Raw genomic sequence first — 23,417 nt, 5'->3', positions numbered from 1 at the left:
GGACATGAATGTGTGTAGATAATTTAATGGCAATAGCTTTCTTTTCACCTAAAACCACACATTGAATTTAGGGTACATACTCTGAGCATCATGCATATTTGTACTTTTTGTACTTCCTACTTTTTGTGCCAATCTATCCAATAGTTGTAGAGACATTTCACTAAAAACAAAAGTGTCAACTTCAATGTGGCACTCAAGAAAAATAAAAGAGAGATAAGAGACCACCAAATTCCGGATTTATCTTTGGTGGATCATGAATGTTTGTGTGTCATGACAATTCATCCGATAGTGGGCTAACCATAGTGGAGTACCTCCCGTGGACAAGACAGACAAGGTAATCTTCAGTGGCGGCCTCTAAGACATCCCAGAAAGGAACCCTGACAGCAGGCATGAATCAGATGGCTAGGCTCTCTCCATCCTGGGCTCTCCCCCAGTTCTCCCATGTCCCCATTGGAAAACCTGCTGTCTGATTGTGAGGGCAGAGCTCCGTGTCTGCAACTTTCACCATCCCCATTGTGGTCAGGTGCTCCTCCTCAGCGCTCTCCCCTTCTCTTTGTCAGTCTGCCAGCCACATGCTGGCGACCAAAGGACATTTCCAGGACTCACTGGGCGTCAACGGGAAGGTGGCAAATCTGAGGTGCATTGCGATGCCTTCAGAACAAACTGCACCTGCTCATAGTCTGTTATACAAGGGCAAGTCCACAAAGACATGAAAAAGGTTTTCCTTCTGTCCCACTGCACCTTCTTTGGCAGAGACACACAATCATCACCGACTCCTTGGGATAAAGTTTGTGTTCACCTCTCTGACCATTTACAGTCATGTGGTGCTCAGATTGCCGCAGTTCAGAACAACATAGCACTGCTGTCTTCAGCTGTCTCTGCTGTGGCCACTAAGCATATGGTTCTTTCCTTGAAGCTTGCGACTAGCATTAGGAAGGCTATGATGATTGTCCTGACTCTCATCATGGCGGCAACAGTGACTACATCCAGGATTATGGTGTGGCAGACTTTTACAGAGAGAAAGATTTGGCTACACATGTTTCAGCTTCTGCCCCTCATCAAATGGAAACTGCTGGATGGTTCCATATCCCTCGATGGGACAGTTACGATCATTTTTGACAACTTTGGGTGACTGCAACACCCAGTTCTTACAAGCAGTGTTTACCAGTAACATGTGTCAGAGCGACCTAAATGGGACTGTGTATGAACACTGCTGACAGACTGGCCCCCGCTGCTCTGGTGAACTGTTGGCTGGTTAATTTAAACACAAGATACTTGTGCTCAAAAAGAGGATTCATTCTCAGTGAAGAACCTTGGAGCTCTAATCTGCCTCTATACCTGCCAAAGAGCAGTGATTCCTAACACGTCTCTGGGGGTCATCAGGTGGAAACCTCCCTTCAACAGTGTTTCGCCTACTTAGTCCCACTACACCTCCAGGAGGTTAGGCAGTGAACTCCGGCGTCCCAGAGTCACCCCCCCTAGTGCCAGTTCACACTGCTCCTACACAATCCAAACAGCACCGCCACGTTCAACTGACCCAGAGATGCTCCAGGTAGTGGCCAGTACCGATGCTACCATTTAACTATTGCTAATGCTAATGCTAACCGCTAGGAAGAACAGAAGAAGACAATACAATTCCGATGCTACCATTTAGCTAATGTTACGTGCTAACCGCTACCTGCTAAGAGGAACAGAAGAAGACAATAAAGCTAGATTCACCTATACTGTTAATGTTAATTGCTAGCTACCAATACTAACTGCTAAGATACTATCATACTCTCACCGCTTTAGCTATTGTTAGCTGCTACAATGCTACCACAGGCCTAGATGCCACATGTAACTGCCGATTGCCACACTACCATCATCTACCCCTGCCTCTCACCAACTGCACCAAGAAAAAGCGGGGTGGGAATACAAACCCTGGTTCGGGTAGGGGATAGAAAATAAAGAGGTAGAGTCAAAAGATGAAAGTAGGGATTGGATACAGACCCTTGTTCGGGTAGGGGGTGGAAAATTTAGAAGGTGCTGAAGGTGGAGGCCTAAACCACAGACTAGATTTAACAGCCTTTTCTAACATTTCCTTCAAGAAGCAGCAAACCCTACCATTTCCTTCAAAAAGCAAACAGAGCAGGAAAACAAACCCTAACATTTCCTTCAAGAAGCAAACAAAACAGGAAAACAACCAAAAAGATCAAAAAACAAGCCAACTCTGTGTCTTACCACGCAAACTCACCTGAACAGGCCGCATGGTCCCAAAGAGAGACTCTAGCTGGCCACACCCCCACCTTATCTAAACTTCCTGGTTCTCTTCCTATTGGCAGAGCGAGAAGATGGGGCGGGGAAAGCAGAGCAGAGGAGAGGTGTCTTGTTCAGACTTTAACCTCTTCTCTTGCCGGGTTAGGCATGCATGTCCTCTGCCCGGCACAACTAGCTTTCCTCCCAAGTCGACCTGGATTTGCCAATCATCAGCCCCTACCAGGCAGCCACCTACCTGCTTTCTCCCTGACTTAGCAGCTCTATTTTTCTCCCCCTCTCGAACAAACTGCACATCTAACCTCTCCTTTCTAGAACTTCCAGAATTCACCTGCTTCCTTCTCTCCTCAATGCCTGCGGCTAAGCTTCTCAGCACCTGATTATGCCGCCATGTATACCGGCCTTGTGATAAGCTAATTCTACAACCTGACAAAATGTGCTTTAAACTTGCTGTACCTGAGCAGAGTGGGCACGATTGATCGCCCTGTACCCAGAGACTTAGGTTCTGCGGGGTTGGCAACACATCGTATGTCGCCCCTATCAGAAATTTAATACGGCCTTCCTCCATATTCCACAGGTCCCTCCAACTAAGTTTCCTCTTCTCAACACCTTCCCAATTCAACCATTGTCCCTGTTTGGCTTGACCAACTGCTTTTGCCCCTCTTAACAACTCCTCCTGCCTACGCACCTGTTCCACTACAAGCTTTCTTTTCTCCTTTAGACCTGCTTTATTCCACACTGGTTTGCCTGGGCCAAGCCCCAAGCCTCCCCGGCCAAATTGAACATTTCCTACTATTTCTGCATGCCTAAGAGCTGCCTCTGCCTCCTGCACTGCTGCCCTTGGGTTCCATTTCCTCCCCCCAGAAGGATTCGGAACCACATTGCTAATTAACATGTCCTTACTCCCAGATAATAAAAGTTCTGTCCTAACCTTAGTGCATTTAAACTCCTCTGTTAGACTGGATACTGGCAGCTGAAGCATTCCTTTCCCATACAAAGCTACATTGCTTAAGCACCTGGGAGCACCCAACCATTTTCTAATATAAGAGCTAACTAGCCTTTCCATTCTCTCTGCTACAGATAATGGGACTTCATATACTGACATTGGCCACATTAACCTAGGATACAAGCCAAACTGCAAGCACCACAACCTCAGTTTTCCTGGGAGCCCTGATTTATCTATTCTCTCCAGCCCTTCTGCAACATCCTTTCTAAATTGCACAACCTGTTCAACATCATTCAGGTCCACATTGTACCACCGTCCTAGACTCTTAACTGATTTCTCCCTAATTGTTGGGATTTCCTCACCATCTATAGCAAACTTTCTATCACTTACTTTCCCTCTGTATATTGAAATACTCCTTGACTTACTAGGCTTAATCTTCATACTAGCCCACTTGAGATTCTGATTGACTTTATCTAACAACCTCCTTGTACATGGCACTGTTGAAGTTAGCAGTGTCATATCATCCATATAAGCCCTAATTGGTGGAAGACGCATTCCATTCTGCCGTCTCTCTCCACCTACGACCCACTTGGAAGCCCTAATAATTACCTCCATAGCCATTGTGAAAGCAAGCGGGGACACTGTACATCCTGCCATAATACCAACCTCCAATCTTTGCCAGCCTGTTGTGAGCTCTGCGATACTTGCACACAGTCTGATGTCTTGGAAATATGCTTTCACCAAGTTAACAACTATCTCCGGCACTTTAAAGTAGTCAAAGGAACTCCAAATAAGGTTATGTGGCACTGACCCAAACGCATTAGCCAGATCTAAAAATACAACATTCAAGTCTCTTTTCTCCCTCTTAGCTGTCTGAATCTGATGCCAAATCATGCTAGTATGCTCTAAGCATCCCGCAAATCCTGGTATCCCTGCTTTTTGCACTGTCGTATCTATCATACCATTCCTTTCTAAGTATTTAGCCAGCCTCTGTGCTACGATACTAAAGAAAATCTTTCCCTCAACATTTAGGAGAGAAATCATCCGAAACTGGCTAAGGTCCGATGACTCCTTCTCCTTAGGGATGAAGACACCTCCTGCCCTGCGCCATGCTCTTGGAATACTTTGTTTCTCCCAAACTATTCTCAGGTATCTCCATAGTGTCCTTAAGATGCCAGGTGCACTCTTATAGACACGGTAGGGGACTCCATTAGGCCCTGGGGCCGAAGAAGCCTTTGCACGCCTAACCACCTCCACCACTTCTCTCCACCTAGGTGGGCTCACATCCATCTCCTGCTCCACTTCCCCTAATGGTGGCATGTCAGGTGGAAGACCTATGTTCCTATTCTCCTTTGAATCTGAATACGTCGACTTCAAATACTGTTCAATCTCTGATTTCGTTGCCTTAAGTTGCCCTCCTTTTTCTTGATTAAACAAGCCTTTCACAAAATTAAAGGGGCTCCTAAAAAATGCTGACCTTGCACGTTCCTTCTTCTTTCTCTTCTCCCTAAGGTGTTCTGCCCTTCTGAGTACTGCTAACCTGCTTCTCAGTTCCTCCTGCAACACCTTAATTCCCTCCCTTTCTTCTTCTGTCGCCTTCCTCCACTGCTTTCTTAACTGCCTCCTTTCCTTTACTAACTTCTCTATTTCTCTTTGCCGCCTAGACTTGCCGACCTGCACCCTCTCGCCTTTCCTTTTGACAAGCACCCCAAATCTCTCTCGACCATAAGAGTAGATCACATCTCCAATTTTATCCAATTTCTCCACTACATCTCCTCTAAGCCTGCTTAATATGACTGATAAATCTCTATCAACTGCCTCCCACTCTTTGCTATCATTAGCCCTCGGCCACCTAACTCTAGCTTTCTGCTCCATGCTTCTCTCCTTGGCTGGCCTGTTGCCCTCAACACCAACTGCATCCCCTCTCCGTACCTCCTCCTCTCCAGGGATAGTGTTACTGATATCCTGCGAACTGTGGTTTTCTACCTGTCGCTGGACTTCATCCGACTGATTCGACTGACTTCTCAAGAAATACTGGTCGATGCGGCCACTCTGCCCTTCCACCGCTAAACACTTCCTCCTTCCCTGATGAGTTCTAAGGCCTCGGATTGATGTTATTTTCTGCCAGCCACATGGGCAAACTTGAAGCTTCTTATCCTCTGCTGCACAACTTTTGCTCTCCTTAGTTGCCTTCCCTGTCACCTGAGTACTGCTACCTCTGGCCCTAAGAGATGGGTCCGTGCCCCCATCCCTCACTGAGTCATGTATCCAAGGCATAGTCATATCCGTTATCCTGTTCGTTACCATGCAATCCACCTGTGAGTCATCTTCCACCCCTGCCCTCGCTGACTCTTGGGGTATTTTCCTTATATTGGTTGTAGCTAAGTCTGGTTGTAGCAAGGTTAAGGCTTGCCACTGCTGCCATGGGTTGCTAGCCCATACCAGCACCTGTGGGGTCTTTTCCCTCCTGTCAGCTGTCTTTCCAAGCAGTCACATGGTCTTTCCCATGTTGTCAGCTGCTCTATTCACAACAGTCACTAGCCAAGCTAGTTGTGAGTTAATTTAAACACAAGATACTTGTGCTCAAAAAGAGGATTCATTCTCAGTGAAGAACCTTGGAGCTCTAATCTGCCTCTATACCTGCCAAAGAGCAGTGATTCCTAACACGTCTCTGGGGGTCATCAGGTGGAAACCTCCCTTCAACAGTGTTTCGCCTACTTAGTCCCACTACACCTCCAGGAGGTTAGGCAGTGAACTCCGGCGTCCCAGAGTCACCCCCCCTAGTGCCAGTTCACACTGCTCCTACACAATCCAAACAGCACCGCCACGTTCAACTGACCCAGAGATGCTCCAGGTAGTGGCCAGTACCGATGCTACCATTTAACTATTGCTAATGCTAATGCTAACCGCTAGGAAGAACAGAAGAAGACAATACAATTCCGATGCTACCATTTAGCTAATGTTACGTGCTAACCGCTACCTGCTAAGAGGAACAGAGTAAGGTAAGATCAAACAGCGTCAAAAGTTATAGCTCCAAAAGCTGCTTTCAGTAAATGTTTGTTGTTACCATTGAATAGTTTTCACCTTTGTCATTTTTCAGTCATGATGCATTATATTATTGTTAATACAGTTTCCATAGGGTACTATATTAAAATGAACATACAAACTTGAACATGTGATTCCGCTATAGCATTTAAATTTTCCATTTACGTGTGTGTTATTTGGGTAAAAAAGAAAATGCATTTTCATTTTCTCAAACTCAAATGGATGTTCTATGACCATACAAAAATGAAAATGGGAACACTGTTTGGCATTTAGTCTCTGAAGACTTAATCTGCTCTAAAGTGGACAACTGCGAGAGAAAAACAGCTCCTCCAGTCTATTGCATTTAGATTTAAATCGCACTCTGAAATGGACAAAAATCAAATGAAAAATGTAATCTCATTCCTCTTATCAAGAAGTTAGTTAGAATGTCACTTCCTTGTGTTGCATTCCTTACAGTAAAGTCTGCTCACATAGTTCCTGCTGGTATGATGCTGTAGCGTATGCTATCGACAGAGGCATATTTATTGTGATGCATGCAAAATTTACCACAAATACAAAACACAAATGTATGTGAGGACATTTTGCTATGCAAGTCCATGAGGAAATCAGCTTTATGGTTTGTTACTGTGTTTGTGGCCGTTAACTACATTCTTGGTGATTTGGCAAATTTCAGAGATGTTGGAGTCAATCATTAAACCTTATCCTTAATAAAAACTTAAAGGTAAAGGTAAAAGATAAAACTAAGGTAGCTCATCCTCAGAAACTGGAGTCTGGCCCTTGAACCTTCATGGTATATTTCTCTTTTGTGTATTGGTTGGCCAGGTGTCATCTTCGGATGGGTGGGACTAAAGTGAACATCAGACTAAGAGAACAAAGGAAACAAGTGAGGGACGCTAACTCACAGCTGCTAAGCAAAAACGTCGTTTTAGGTTGATTCAGTTAAGGCAAGTCATGATACTAACAAATACAAGCGTATGGCAGTAAGTCAGGTAAGTCGAGTAAGAATTCTGAAGTATATCCCTGATTTGCTTGCTAGCTAGCTCAGCATTCGTGTTTCATGCGTCTTGCAGATGGAGTGGTCAATATGGTGCAGACAGCACACACAGTCTCTGTGTATTGATGCCTAAGAAAAAGACACACTTATATTTTTGTTTTCGACATATGATTGTTTTCATAAGCACCAACTCGTAGTTCTAATTATGTATGTGAATATGTAACAGGTTAATGCATGATGTCCGGTATAGGCATATATTACAATTTTGTCTGTGTGTTTTAGGCCAACCATTTTCCAAAAGTGTCATTATCAATGTATTGACTCCATTAATGCAAGGTGACGCACCACGGGTTGGCACATCAGTGTTTGTGTTTTTTCTTGTCAATTTACCACTTTAATCTCAGAGAATATTTTTTTCTCTTTCTCATTTTCACATTCGTCTGTCACTCATATATGATGAATATTTCTAAATCATATCTGAGTGAGCACTGCAAAAGATCAGACCACAAAAGGATGGAAACTAGAGAAGAGCCTGGACAGCTCCGCAAGAAGACACACATGCAGCTCAGTTTCAGACGGCCAAGATGGATTTAGTCTGCATTTCCTACAATGCTGTCACGTTCCCTTGGGAGGCATCAAAAGCTCATGTTTATCACTAATCCTTCTGTGTCTGTTGCAACTTCAGAATAAGACCCTCCTCTTACACCAGCCATGTCCAAACTATTCCATAAAGGGCCGTGTAGCTGCAGGTTTTCGTTCCAACCAAGGAGGAGCACACCAGGCTGGACTCATTTAATCAGCTGATCTCCCTTTTCAGCTGATAACTGAGGGATCCCTTGATGTTGATTGGTTGGCCTGGTGTGCTCCTCCTTGGTTGGAACGAAAACCTGCAGCCACACGCCCTTTATGGAATAGTTTGGACATGCCTGTCTTACACTAAAGTCTTTTTTTGACTCTCTGCAATCCAGGCAGTTCTTGGCGAATAGAAAGCAACAACAGAACAACCTAGGGGGTTGGGGTGTAAGATGCTATATACATGGCTGTCAACAGACTTGCTGGGGCCCGGGGACAAGAGACCATCATAGGCCCCCCCAGCAGTGAAATCCAGTTTTTGAGCAAGCTCACGCTCAATGGAGAGCATGGCTAGGTTGTTAAGCCTGCCCTGTGACATGGTGGAGCGTAGGTAGTTTTTTATGATTTTCATTTTGCTGAAGGCTCGCTCTCCTCCAGCTACAGTCACTGGCAAACACAAGAAAATGCATAGCAGTGTGCAGAGATCAACATAAGTACTTTGTAGACCCATGCCATAGATGGCATTAAGCAGGTCTAGTGGTCCCAGGTCCTCCTCAAATGTTGCAGCATATATTTTTTTTCAGATGACAAACCTGGTCTTCAAGTGACTCTGAAAAGTCTTTTTTGTATTTTTCTGACAGTTTTGTGCATGCTGATTTGATGCTTTCAGTGGTCATTTTCTGGAATTTCCAGAGTACGGAAAATTCCTCACAAATCATCTTGATTGATGTAAACCTCATACTTAGCTGAGATACAATAGTGTCTAATACACAATAAAACTCTTTATCTCATGTTATCTAAGTGTGTCTCTGGGGTCTCCTCAGATATTCCTCCATCTACAGTCTCATCAGAAAAGGCTTCCTCTTTCTCTGTTTCCTTTTAAATGTTGGTGTGATGCCTATAGCAGAAGCAACAGCAGTAGCCTCTGTCAACAAATGGTCCTAGGAAGCATTTACACATGCCATCTCGTTTTCAAGTTCTTTTACGCTAGCAACTTGAATTTCAAGGGACAAAGAAGAAGACTGGCTTGCAAGATTCCTGTCTTCAATACAGCCTAACACTTTAACCCAAAATGTTAGTAGCACCACTGCTTCAAAAGACTCAAAGTAGGTTTTTAAACCATGGGCCTGAGCTTTTGCTTCACTTGTTAGGTTACCTTGTGTAATGAGCATTTCCAAAGATTTGAGGACATCTGGCAAATGCTTTGCCAGGGGGCGCACTGCCTCTATGCGTGCACTCCAGCGTGTATCTGACAACTTGTGCAAAGAGCAGTGTAAAACTTTCATCGAAACTTCCCATCGCTGAGGACTGCCACTAAAGAGTTTGTACAGTTCATTAACATATCCAAAAAATATATTTATTTCTGGACTGGCCTGGGCTGCATGAACTCCAACGAGGTTTAATGTGTGTGATGCACATGGGGAAAATGTGGCTGTAGGGTTCTTTTCTTTGATGTGTGCTTGTACCCCTTTTACTTTTCCAGCCATATTGTCTCCGTTGTCATAACACTGACCTCGGCAGTCGCCTAGATCAATGTTGTGTTCATGCAGTGTTTCTTCAATCATTGATGCTATCTCTTCTCTTGTCTCTAAATTTGAGGAATCTTTCCTTTATTTTCCACCCCTCAGTTGGACTCTGATGTACATATCTGATTAACAACACATTTTGCTCCAAATTAGAGACATCTGGTGTGGCATCACATATTATAGAGAAATAGGCTGAATCCTGCCTTTCTTTTAAAATGGTATTTAGAACACGTGTACTGCAGAGCTCAATAAATTCATTTTGACTTTCGGGTGACCGGTAGTGTGCTTGCAATCGCTTTCCCCGTTCTCGCTGTTCTCTAATCTTTTGTAAATGCTCATGTAGGATATTGTCATATTTTGACAACAGTTCAATCAGTCCAAGAAAATGCCCATTGTCTGGTTTATCCAATACTGCTGTTTCACCTCTAAATGGCAGATTTCTGGAAGCCAAATGAAGTGTTACATCTAACAGTCTCTTTAGTAATGCTTTGTTTTTTTGTATCTCATCTCATTTTTTGCTGTTGTTTGTTGTCAATCCCTGAGGCTTTCAAGACACTGTGTTGCAGGTTCTTCCATTTCCAGTAACAATATTTGTGTGCACTGTTCCTCTCATGTTCTGGAAACCTTTCATAAAGTTTTTTGTATGTTATGTTGCATATTTTCATCCCCTCAGTAGAATTTAGAGCACTTGTTGAGCGTTTGCCCTGATCTTGTTCAAATGCAAATAATATGCATGGTAGACAAAACAGAGCCTGTTTGGAGTGACTGTATATTAGCCAGTCCCTTTCAATTTTCTCTCTGCCATTATGGGACAAAGCATAACATAAATAATTTGGGAAATTCTTACCATCTACATCTGTGGGCATAGCCTCCTTTGGAAAAGGTGGTCTATCTGCTAAAGCACGTACTACACCTGTCCTGTCTGAGTCGGTCATGACAGTAGGCCATAGGCCAGGGTCCCTAAAGTCTGGAGACATGCCAGCTCCCTCATCAGTCCTTTCCCTTTCTTCATTTTCTGTCATTGCTGCCTCAAGTTGAGGTTCACTACTCTCCCTGCACTCCTCTCTTTCCGGCTTTCCCTCTGGCTCCATACATAGCCTTACATCATTTTGACCATTCTCTGTAAAAGATAGGCCTTCATTACTACTAATACAACAACAACAACAACAACAACAGCATTCATGATAAATGCAGACTCTGACTGACACACGCTCCCTATCAATCTGCGGCTGCTGCGCTGACAGCTCCCTGTCTCACCCTGACAGGCTCCTCTGCTGTCCCACTGCTGCTCGTTTGTGCCCCCCCCCCCCCCCCCCGTCGACGGGCTTGGCTATATACACAGTATATATATATATATATATACAGTTTTATGAAAAAAATTGGGCACCCCTGACAATTTCCATCATTTTCATTTTTAAATCATTGGGTGTTTGTATCAGCAACTTCATTTTGATCTATCAAATAACTGATGGACACAATAATATTTCAGTGGTGAAATCAGGTTTATTAGATTAACAGTAAATGTGCAATATGAATCACAACAAAATTATACATGTGCATAAATTTGGGCACCCCAACAGAAAAATCTCATCAATATTTAGTTGAGCCCCCTTTTGCCACCAGATGCTTCCTATAGCCTGTAATAAGTGTCTGGATTCTAGAGGAAGGTATTTTGGACCATTCTTCTTTACAAAACATCTCTAGTTCAGTCAGGTTCGATGGTTTCCGAGCATGGACAGCCCGCTTCAAATCATCCCACAGATTTTCAATGATATTCAAGTCTGGGGACTGGGATGGCCATTCCAGAACATTGTATTTGTTCCTCTGCATGAATGCCTGAGAAGATTTTGAGCATCATTTTGGGTCGTTGTCTTGTTGAAATATCCAGTCCCGGCGTAACTTCAACTTTGTGACGGATTCTTGAACATTATTCTCAAGAATTTGCTGGTATTGAGTGGAATCCATGCGACCCTCAACTTTAACAAGATTCCCAATACCAGCACTCGCAACACAGCCCCGCAGCATGATGGAACCTCCACCAAATTTTACTGTGGGTAACAAGTTTTTTTCTTGGAATGCTGTGTTCTTCTGCCCCAATCCATAACGGCGCCTGTTATGCCCAAATAACTCAATCTTTGTTTCATCACTCCACAGCACCTTATTCCAAAATGAAGCTGGCTTGTCCAAAGGTGCTTCTGCATACCTCAAGCGACTCTGTTTGTGGCATGTGCTCAGACAAGGCTTCTTCTGCATCACTTTCCTTGTGCAAAGTGCGCTAAATTGTTGAACGATGCACATCCACACCATCTGATGCAAGATTATCTTGAAGGTCTTTGGAGGTGGTCTGTGGGTTGTTTTTGGCCATTCTCACCATTCTTCGGCTTTGCCTCACTGATATTTTGCGTGGCCTGCCACCTCTGGCCTTAACAAGAACTGTGCCTGTAGCCTTTCATTTCCTTACTATGTTCCTCACAGTGGGAACTTACAGCTGAAATCTCTGACATAGCTTTTTGTGGCCTTCCCCTAAATCATAATGCTGAGTAATCTTTGTTTTCAGGTCATTCGACAGTTGTTTTGAAGCCCCCATGTCACCACTCTTCAGAGGAGAGTCAAAGAGAAGAACATGTTGAAATTGGCCACCTTAAATACCTGTTCTCATGATTGGATACACCTGTGTGTGGAGTTCAATGCCGATTGAGCTCATCAGACCAATTTTGTATTCCAATAAGTAGTTACAGGTATTCAAATCAGTGAAATGACAAGGGTGCCCAAATTTTTGCACAGCCTATTTCTAACCTCTGATTTAATTACATACAATTGAATATCGCCACACTTAAAGTTTTTGTCTCAAAAACACCCCAGTACTCAGCTTTGATTAGGAAATGAATGGCATGCCACTTCTATCATTTCCTGTGAAGATAAAGTAAATTATTATGCAGCCTCAGAGGGGTGCCCAAACTTTTTCATACAACTGTATATATATATAGCTGCAAATAAAACTGAAAGAAAAATTGCTGTAAAAATATACGACCAAAAATTGGTGGATAGGGTGACTATAGCATTAGGTAGAGTACTCAATGAGAATGAATAAAAAAAGTACTTATTGCAAGGTAATACGTGTATGATAAATCACACATCAGTGCAAAAGACATTCTGAATATGGACCCAGTGCTACATTAAGCAACACTGGAGTTGACCACTCTGACAGCTGTTGGAATGAAGGAGCTGTGGCAGCGTTCCTTCTTGCAGAGTGGATGCAGCAGTCTGTTGATGAAGGAGCTGCTGAGGGCCCCCACTGCATCAAGCAGGGGGTGGGAGGGGTTGTCAATGATGAATGTTAGCTTGGCTAACATCATCCTCTCACCTACATCCTCAGTGGTGTCTAGAGGGCAGTCCAGGACAGAACAAACCCTCCTGACCAGTTTGTTTAGTCTCTTTCTGTCCCTCTCAGAGCTTCCACAGCCCCAGCAGACCACTGCGTAAAAGATTGCAGATGCAACCACAGAGTCATAAAAAGTTTTTAGTAATGTCCTAAGGACCTCAGTCTTCTCAGCAGCCCTTCCTATACAGGGCATCTGTGTTGGTGGACCAGTCCGGTATATTGTTGAGCAGGACACCCAGGTATTTCTCCTCCATGATCTCAATGTCCACACCCTGTATGCAGATCGGTGTAGTTTGTGGTGCTTTCCTCAGAAGTCACCATCTCCTTAGTTTTGCTGGGTTTTAGTGCAGGTGGTTTAGTCCACACCAGTCGACAAAGTTAGTGATGACTTCCCTGTGTTCCAAATCGTTCTCCTGCGATAGACATCCAATGATGGCTGTATGAACTGAGAACTTCTGGAGTTGGCAACTGGTTGTGTTGTGTCTGAAGTAAGATGTGTAGAGGGTGAAGAGGAAAGGAGAGAGCACAGGACCCTGTGGAGCCCCGGTGCTGCAAACTGCCACATCCGACACACAGTCGGAAAGCCTCACATACTGTGGTCTGTTGGTGACGTAGTCAATGGTCCATGCAGCCAGGTGAAAGTCTACTCCGGCTCTTTTCAGCCTTCTCATCAGCAGTGATGGCTGGATCGTGTTGAAAGCACTGGAGAAGTAAAGAAACACGATCCTCACTGTGCTCCCAGTGCTCTCCAGGTGGAAAAGAGAGCGATGGAGCAGGTAGATAATAGCATCTTCCACACCAATGCCTAGTCGATATGCAAACTTCTCCAATGTCTTCATCAGGTGGGAAGTTAAGGCTACCGGCCTGAGGTGGTTGGGCTCCCTAGGATACACAGTCTTTGGCACTGGAACACACAGAAAGTTTTCCAAAGGGCAGGAACACTCTCCAGGCTGAGGCTCATGTTGATTATGTGCTGAATAACTTCACAGAGCTGATCTGCGCAGTCCCTGAGCAGTCTGGAGCGGGTGCCATCAGGGCTAATGGCCTTTCTCACCTTTGTCCTTCTAAGCTCCTTTCTCACCTGATCTGCTGTTATGTAGAGGCTGGGAGGGGGACAGGGGGTGGCTCCTGTTGGGTGAGGTGGGGGCAAGGTCATTGGTCTGTGATGTGGATTGGAGGGGGGAGAAGTGGTGTGAGGATGAAGCTGCTTGTGTCAGGGATGCACAGGGGGGAGGGAGGGGGTGCAGAGAGGTAACGCCATCTGGTCTGGGCTCTGGTGGTTGGGGGAGGGAACAGGGGTAGAATCAAACCTGTTAAAAAACGGTTCAACTCATTTGCCCATTCCCGCTCTCCAGTTTCAGGGCCCCTGCCATTATCACTGCTGTGGCCTGAGATGGTTTTCAGGCCCCTCCAAACATTTCTGGCGTTGTTCCCCTGCAGGTGCTCCTCCAGCTTCCTCCTGTCGCTCTCCTTGCTTTCCCTGATCTCCCTTTTCAGCTCCCTCTTCAGTTCAGTTCTATCCCCAGACTTGAAAACCCTATTCTTCTAGTTCAGTCGGGTTTTCAGTTCAGGGAACACCCAGGGTTTGTTGTTTCGGAAACACCGCACCTTCCTTGTAGGCATCGTGTTGTCCATACAGAAGTTAATGTAGTCCGATATGCATGTTGTCAAGCTGTCAATGTCCTCCCCATGAGGACTGCACAACACTTCCCAGTCGGTGGTGTCGAAACAGTCCCTCAGTGCCATACTGGACTCCTCTGACTGTGTCTTCACATACGTAATGGTTGGCTGTTGTTTACTCACCAAGGGTATGTAAGTCGGTAGCAAATGGACCAAGTTGTGATCAGATCGGCCAAGAGGGGGGAGGGACGACGAACTGTCAGCATCCTTGGTGCTTGCATACAGTAAGTCTAATGTTTTATTGTCTCTGGTGTGGTATTTGACATACTTGGCGAAGGTGGGTAGAGTTGAGGACAGGAAAGCAGGGTTAAAATCTCCAGAGATGAGAAGGAAGGCCTTGGGGTGTGATGTCTGCAGCTGTGAGACTACAGTGTGAAGGAGCTCACACGCTGCTGCAGCGTTGGCCGAGGGGGGGGGATGTACACAGTCATCACGATGACGTGCGAGAACTCTGGGAGGTAATTGGGAGGTAATGAGGCTGAATGCTAACAGCTAGCAGCTAGCAGCTCAATGTCTCTCGTGCAGCACTCCCCCTGCAGTCTGGTTAGCACCGTTAGCTCTTCCATCTTATCAGGGAGAGATCTCACATTCACCATAATAAGAGACGGTATGGATGGTTTATGACGTCTTTGCTTGTCCCGGCACTTAACTCCATCTCCTTTTCCGTGTCTGTATCTATGAGTACGCTCGTGTTGCAAAGTGATAACAGCTGATCCCGAGTGTAAACAATGGAGCCTTGGCTGAATGGATAACCCGAAGTTGGTTTGGTCCAGCAAAGAGTAAAAGCGAAGCACCAGTTTTGCATCCTTAGGTACACATGATCGAACAAAACTAGTGACGGAAAAAGATGAGACACACACAAGAAAACACTAAAACAAAGTAGTCGGAGCTGCCGTTACTAGTTGCCACTCGTGCATCGCCATCTTAAGATAACATAATAATAATAATAGTCATCATCATCATCATAATAATAGTAATAATTAATTCTTTAATAAGTAATAATTAATTAATTCTAATATATGTGTGTATACATAGACAGTATATAATGGTGTGTGTGTGTAACATTTGAGTGATATCTGTGTGTGTATAATGTTAATGTTACATAATAATTTTATGTGACAGTGTTAATATGCTGAGGTTTAGCGTTTAGAGGATGTTGATCTTAGTCTAGCATGTTAGCATGTATCACTTAACAACACTTAGCACTTCACAACACAAAACAGCTGAGGCTAACAGGAATGGAATTGGCAGGGATTTGGGAAAGAAAAGTCTTTGAAAAATGGAAATTTTGACCTGCTGGATGTGACTCAGGAGAACACATCGTGCAAATACATGAATATCTGGACTAAATTTAAAGAATATCCATGGAAATGAGACATTTCACTCAAAACCACAATTGTCCACTTTATGAAAAAAAAAATTGAATACATAGGTATTTTGATTCCAATGTATTCAATTTTGATTCCAATGTATTCAATTTCTTTTTCATTTAACTGATTGATGGCGTTAAATTGACAATTTATAATTAAGCAGTCATGTCATTCATCATTCCACCGCAAATTATTATAAATTAAATTATATTATGACATTGACTCAAATGGCCAATTAATGGACTAAAACATTAGATCCCTTCAGGATGGACAGTATAGCTGTTTGCAATGGTTATGATACATCAAGTGAACATGTGCAAAGAATGATTTTTTATGTGTACTGAAGGGAAACAGAGCCCTATATAATCAACTTATATTAATCCCAATGGTAATTTGGGCTGAAAGAAGTGTATCTGGTTGTGTGAACTCCGTGCTGCAGGAACTGGAGCTGACAGGAGGGCCTGATAAAGAGGAAGTCTTCACCAACCGTCAGCAAACACATTTAATGTAGCCCACAGCACAGGAAATGAATATCTCAAGGGAAGTGGTTATTAAATAGCACAGTCTTTATGACTGGGAATTGCTTTGTCAGTGAAACATGTTTACTTGGTTTAATCAACACTTTTAATATTTGTATGAGAGGCAGATGGTAATATATCACTGTGATGGCTTTGACTACTGGGGGAAAGGGACCCAAGTCACAGTAACTTCTGGTGAGTAGTAATCAATTATATTTTGAGTGAAGAATATTCAATGTTTTTCCATTTTGTTTTTAAATTCATGTGGTTAATAAGGCACTTAAACTAAGATTGAATTTAGAGGAAAAGCAAAAGATCAGTGAAAAGGTTGGTTACATATAGCATTTTACTCAATAGAAATAATGATTTCTTAGATGATAAAAGCTGTGAAGTATTTTTGTATGGTAGTGCTATTGAAACCTGTCACTGTGACAACTACTTTGACTACTGGGGAAAAGGAACAATGGTGACCGTCACATCAGGTAAAATCAGCATCTTTAGTCGTTCTATACAAAATGTGATAATTACACTGTTTATTGGAGTATATTTCAACCTCAGAAGCAACTCCGGAATATTTGAGGTGCTAGTTTTTGTATGTTGGATGTGTTGATATGTGACACTGTGATGGTGCTTTTGACTACTGGGGGAAAGGCACAATGGTCACCGTTACATCAGGTAAGCCAAACTTTTTTTCTCTCTAATCTATACATTTTGATTTAAAAACAGTTTTATTAATTTTTCACAAATCCAGTTTTGACTGTTTATTAATTTCTGGAATGCTGTCCGTTAAATGTGTTTCAATCGATCGACTCAATTTAAACCTTGGGGGTGAAAATCATTTTTGGTTCCATCCTCTGAATCCTTATTTGCTAAAGCAGAGGAAAATGTGCTACAGGGTAGACTGTCAAAAATAACCAGCCATGGAAAGTGTAGGTATCTGGGAACAGGTTTTTGTATGCAGTGGAACATGTTTTGTTGAACTGTGACTACGCTTTTGACTACTGGGGAAAAGGCACAATGGTCACCGTCACCTCAGGTATGTCATTTTAATATTTCTCATGACAGAATACATTTCCTGATCAAATTTCTAAAATATATTTCATCATTTTCATGCTGTCACAACTGTTGGCCAGTGAAAAGAACAGTATTTTGTAGCCTGACAAGAAAAAAAGTTGTGAAAGGTTTAAAACTCCTGTCTGTTTAGTTCAGTCGGAAAGGAAGTTTATCGACAGGTGTGTATTTGAGTGTGATTTTTACTGTAGCTGAAACTAAACTGCCAGACATGAAGTAATGGGACATCACGGTAATGAGTTTTTGTCCCAAGTGTCAATTGACTCTCTTAACTGTGACAACTGGGCTTTCGACTACTGGGGAAAAGGCACGATGGTAACAGTGTCATCAGGTAAGATTTGTACCATTTAAAATGTGCAGCAGGGTATGTTTCACACTGTAAAATGTCATGTTAAAGTTAGAATGTGACTTCTCAACATGTCAAGTGTCCCTTCAAAAGTAAAGTTTTAATACAGTACAGAGTGTTAAATGTAAAACAGGGATATTCTCAGTCGGGCTCACCGGTGGATCTTTATGACTCGTGTTTTTTGGGTCATTTCAGTGGATTCTATAGCAGTGGGATTAATTCAATGTTGAGGTGGGCTTTTTGTGCTCGACATTAGTAGATGTAGACTTTTCATACTAACAGCTAAGTAGATTCAGCACCGTGCTACTACGATGCTTTTGACTATTGGGGAAAGGGTACAACGGTAACTGTTTCGTCAGGTAAGAACACTCTTTAACCTCACACATAACTGCTGAATTTCACCAAAAGTAATATTTTTCTGTAAAAATAGGACTGCAATCAACTCATTTAATGGGTGTTTACTGACTGCACAGCTAATGATTGTTAAAGTATGCATTTAAAGTAATAGTGATTTTATTGAGGAACCCATTCGTACTTACGATGACAAACTACCACGAATAATATAGTCGAGGGAAGTTGAACTTTGTGCAACCAACCACATGCCAAGAAATGAGAAAGGGAATTAAAAGGTCTGTGTATGGAGGGCACTTGAAATTTCCACATTCAGCGGATTAAAAACGAATGCTGTCAATGCTTTTTGACACTGTTGATCGATTAATTTGACTTCTCTCTATTTTAAGTACTGCTTGGTGAAAAATGTATGTTATGTTGAATTCTCTTTTTATTTTGCTATTTTAATACCACGTTTGTTTCTCCTTTCTCAGCCACCTCAACTGCACCAACTGTGTTTCCTCTGATGCAATGTGGTTCTGGTACTGGAGACATGGTCACTGTTGGCTGTCTTGCCACCGGCTTCACACCCTCCTCACTGACCTTCTCATGGAGCAAAAATGGGGCAGCCTTGACAGACTTCATTCAGTATCCTGCAGTACAAAAAGGCAACGCTTATACGGGAGTCAGTCAAATTCGAGTGAGGAGACAGGACTGGGACGCAAAGCAGCCTCTGCAATGTGCCGTGACACATCCAGCAGGGAATGCAGAAGTTGAAATACTGCCACCAGCACCACCGACACCACCAACACGTAAGTCATATATGCCTTTTTAGTAGTTGGTTTGAAATCTAGCAGGTTTACATGGTAAAGTTGTTGACATATTATAGAATTCTACAACAATTTAAAGTTGTTTTTTTTTAGCGTTATAATTATGATTACAAGTAACTGACAAATGATGTCATACGTAATTGTTGGCTATTACTTAAAAATTAAGGTAGAATTCAGTTTCAACTAAAATGCCCTTCATCACTACTTGATGATAATAAACTTTTTTTTTTTGTTATTCAAAAATATATTATACAAAAACTCTTCAACACAATTCAGTCAATAAATGCAGCTGCAAGTGTTTTATGCAACACAAAGGAAAACCAAGAAAACAAAGACAAAATAATAATAATAATAATAATAATAATAAAAATAAATAAGTGTTATTGGTCTAATATGTTTGACAAAAGTTTATCTTTCCTGATTGGTTTTGTAGGTTTTCCTGAGAAATGTAGTTCGAAACAAACTTTACTGCATCTTTGTAAACTCATTCAAAGCGCCGGTTGACATGTGTCAACTAAACATGAAAAAAAGCAGTAACTGGTTTTATTATTTTAGAAACAAATATACTCCAATCTGTCATTTCAAATGAAGATAAACACAGAGGAGAACATAAAGGCAAAACTGTTAGCAAATTAAATAGCGTGACACATCCTCAAATATTTCTCATTTCATAATTAGTAGACCTTGCAGGCAAACAGTGAGGTGGAAAAAGAACGCTGAAGCTGTCTCGTGGATGTTCAGCTGCTGACTCAGTCTGTTTTGTTCTTAAATAATGTACTGTATGTCCTCTGCAACTGACCAAAAACAGATTATTGCAATGTGTTCTGCTTCTTTCCATCTATCTGCATTATCCTAGTTATGCAGATAGATGAAAAATGTATGCTGATTATTAACATTCACGCAACAAAATCATGTGTTCGCTTGCCCAAGCAGTCAATGTATATGCAGAAGTGAGCATTGAAACCTCTGCTGTAAAATTCTGGAATTTTTCACTTCAAAATCTTATTGTCCTTTTGACTCTTTGTGCACACTTCAGTAACAAGCTACACTAAACTACACTGAAATTGAGGACCCCAATCATTATGTGCATATGTGTGTGCAGGTTATAAACATACGGTTACAGGAAAATCTTGACTTCATGTCTTATTCTAAGTTATAGAAAAAGTAGATTACACTGTAGCACACTGTTCACCTCTGCATATATTTAGATATATTATTCTTTGCTTCTGCATATATATATCTGTGTGTATGTTTGTTTTTCAGCCGTGATTGTTCAGTTGCCAACACTGAGAGTGTTGGGCTCCTCTGATGATGAAAACGAGGCTTCCTTCTCCTGCTTTGCCAAAGATTTTTCACCTAAACATTATGACATCAAATGGCTGAAAAATGATGAGGACATCTCCAACAAATTATACGAGATCAAAACACCTTCTCAGGACAGAAAGGATGAGACTGGAAGGACACTGTACAGTGCTGCAAGTTTTCTCAGAGTGCCGTCCAGTGATTGGAGACAGGATGGCACGACTTTTACATGTCAGTTTCAGGGGAAAGATGAAAAAAACATGGCAACTTTCAAGAATTCATCTGTGACCTACAAACATCATGATACAAGTGAGTAAACATTTCTTGAAAAATTGGTTGTAAATTGAATTTCAACTTGTGCTTTTTTTTTTTTTTTTTTTTTTTTTTTGCAATTTTCTGTTAAATATTTGTTCATTGATTTTTCACTCAACAGCAACTGTTGGCTGTGCTGAAGCAGATGTGGACATAAAGATCATTGGTCCGACACTGGACGACATGTTTTTAAACAGGAAAGGAAAGATAGTATGTCGAGTCCAGGTAAACAAGCCATCTCTTGGGAAGATTTTGTGGGAAGACGAACATGGAAACGAGATGGTTGGTTCCTCAACGACGCCTGTTAAAGAAAATTCAAACACATATAAACTTTCACTTGACATCTCGTATGATGAATGGAGCCAGGGGATAAAGCGCGTCTGCATTGTTGAACATACAGACTGGATTGAGCCATTTAAGAAACTCTATGAAAGGAATATTGGTAAGAAAAATATTCAGCAATTGTGCACTAAAAGCCTGTGTGTAATTCCTCTTGTCATGCCATCAAACACGTTTTCAGTGTTCTTGTTAAGTGTATTTTGTGCCAGATTCTCTTCAGTACTGTCGATGTTTTTATCTGTGGCAGGAGGCCTAATTGTTCTCTCATGCTTGCAGGAGGACAGACTCAGCGTCCTTCAGTATTTATGCTGCCTCCAGTAGAACATACTAGAAAAGACATGGTGACCCTGACTTGCTATGTGAAAGACTTCTTCCCTCAGGAGGTTTTTGTGTCTTGGCTTGTTGATGACGAGGAAGTAGACTCAAGCTATGAGTTCCACACCACAAACCCTTTAGCAAACCATGGATCCTATTCTGCTTATGGCCAGTTGTTGCTCAGCCTTGAGCAGTGGCGAAAGAATGATGTGGCGTACAGCTGTGCAGTTCACCACGAGTCTATGGCTAACACGACTAAAGCTATTATCAGGTCCATCGAGCACAGAACATTTGAAAAAACCAACCTGGTCAACCTCAACATGAACATCCCTGAAGCGTGCAAGGCCCAGTAGATGTTATTTTGTGTCGCTGTGTCTTCTGCTCTTTGTTGTTGAATGTTTGTTGCTTGTGATGTGACATCGTGTTCGTCTTTTTAATGCAGATTCAAAATCAAAATAAAAAAAAAGCACTTTGCAACTCTGCAGATGTATGTCGCATTCAGTTCATGTCTTTATTTAACCAGTTTTTGAGCTCCATGTTTATTGTAAGTGTACTGTCACAGCGCTTTCCTAATGCAACACAGATTTGATGGAAGCATGTTTGAGTTATGAAGCTTGATGACAATAACGATATATCAAACTTACAGCATCATGTTACTTTCACCAGAATAACTCCACCACCACTCCAATAAATTCAGGCAAAAATGAAATAAATAACATGAGCTCATGTTTATTAGAAGGTACATTAACACTGTTTGTGTGACTTGTCTTTGTGTATGTGTGTTTCCTCTGCTGGGTCTTGCACCCCAAGCACAAAACAGATGATTATTCATGGTTGAACTCCAGCTCTGTGGTCAAAATGAGTCAAATGATGAATATACTGATTCACAAGCCACGCCAATAATGAGGTCTTTCAATGGCAATTCAGGATCTTCATAGAACATTTTATGATTGTATTTTACATTTATCAATATAATAAATATTTTAGAAGAACATCCAAAACTATTAGGTTTTATGGTACACTCCAAACTAACCATGTAATAAATAACAAGACATATACATTTTACTTGGATTGATTGACTGACTAATTGATTAACCGATTAAATCCACTCTGCCCTGTGAGGTTCTAAAATATGTGACCCCACTAAAAGATACTAATAGATTTTGTGTCATCAATAGAATTTCATCATTGTCTTGTGATCTATTGTTCAAATGATGGTGTGGAATGTCCCTAATATTAACTGATTAATTACTGTCCACTACATCCAGAGTTCCTTATTAAAACTAACTACCAATGGAACAATGCCATTGAGGCAGAAGACGATAACATGGGAGACACCGCCCTCACCTTCATCCTTCTCTTCCTCATCACCCTGCTGTTCGCCATTGGAACCACTGCTTTCAAGGTAATAATGAATTTTTTTGTGAGAGTTGTACACAGAAAAACACAATTGAGAAAATAATTTCATGTATTTAAAAAACAGAGATGGGTTGGCGGAAAACTCTTTCAAACATGAGGAGTGGAATGACACAAGGTCCATAAAGGGCAGAGCCACAATAAAATAATAATGAAATAATCATCATCATCATCATAATATAATCACATCATAAGTACCTCAGTAAATTCCATCATGCATTATAAATGTTTGATTACATCTTGCTGCTATAATAAGAGCTTTTTTACCACTCTGACCAACAATTAAAAGGATCTTTAGCCACAACGCCAATATCTTTTTACTGATTGTATACCATATTCTAATTACAGAAGTGTTTGCAGACTTTGATTTACAGACTATACCAGAGAGGGACTGAATCAGTTTTGTTGTATGTTGAGTTATGTGTAAACAAAAGTTACACATTTTGAACCAAACAATAATGATTTAAAATTTTGTTCTGTCACACTGAATTGAATTAAGTTCAAAAAGTGTTGTATATTCAATGTTATGCAAAATATTTAATTAACTTAATTAAGATAAATTATTTGTCAAATAAGCAAACAACAACAGAAGCCAGTCAGCATGCATGGTGCAAAGACTGCACGAAACCTTTGAAAACCAAAACAAATGT

At 41.9% G+C, this 23,417-nt stretch overlaps 1 protein-coding gene and 1 gene segment (V, D, J or C); both read left to right on the top strand.

Moving 5' to 3' along the window:
• Positions 1-21,833, top strand: part of LOC121620879 — a 231,598-nt gene extending 209,765 nt beyond the window's left edge. Inside the window, 5 exon segments of the C gene segment in view lie at positions 18,228-18,282; positions 18,748-19,065; positions 20,347-20,694; positions 20,819-21,139; positions 21,313-21,833. Of these exon segments, the coding sequence occupies positions 18,228-18,282; positions 18,748-19,065; positions 20,347-20,694; positions 20,819-21,139; positions 21,313-21,704 (1,434 nt within the window).
• Positions 1-23,417, top strand: part of LOC121620884 (immunoglobulin mu heavy chain-like) — a 94,899-nt gene that overhangs the window by 40,180 nt on the left and 31,302 nt on the right. The window lies entirely within an intron of this gene.

The sequence above is a fragment of the Chelmon rostratus genome, chromosome 17 (genome assembly GCF_017976325.1).
Source record: "Chelmon rostratus isolate fCheRos1 chromosome 17, fCheRos1.pri, whole genome shotgun sequence".
NCBI classification, from domain to species: domain Eukaryota; kingdom Metazoa; phylum Chordata; class Actinopteri; order Chaetodontiformes; family Chaetodontidae; genus Chelmon; species Chelmon rostratus.
Note: the sequence above shows the minus strand (reverse complement) of the source record. Positions and strands in the feature narration are given on the sequence as shown.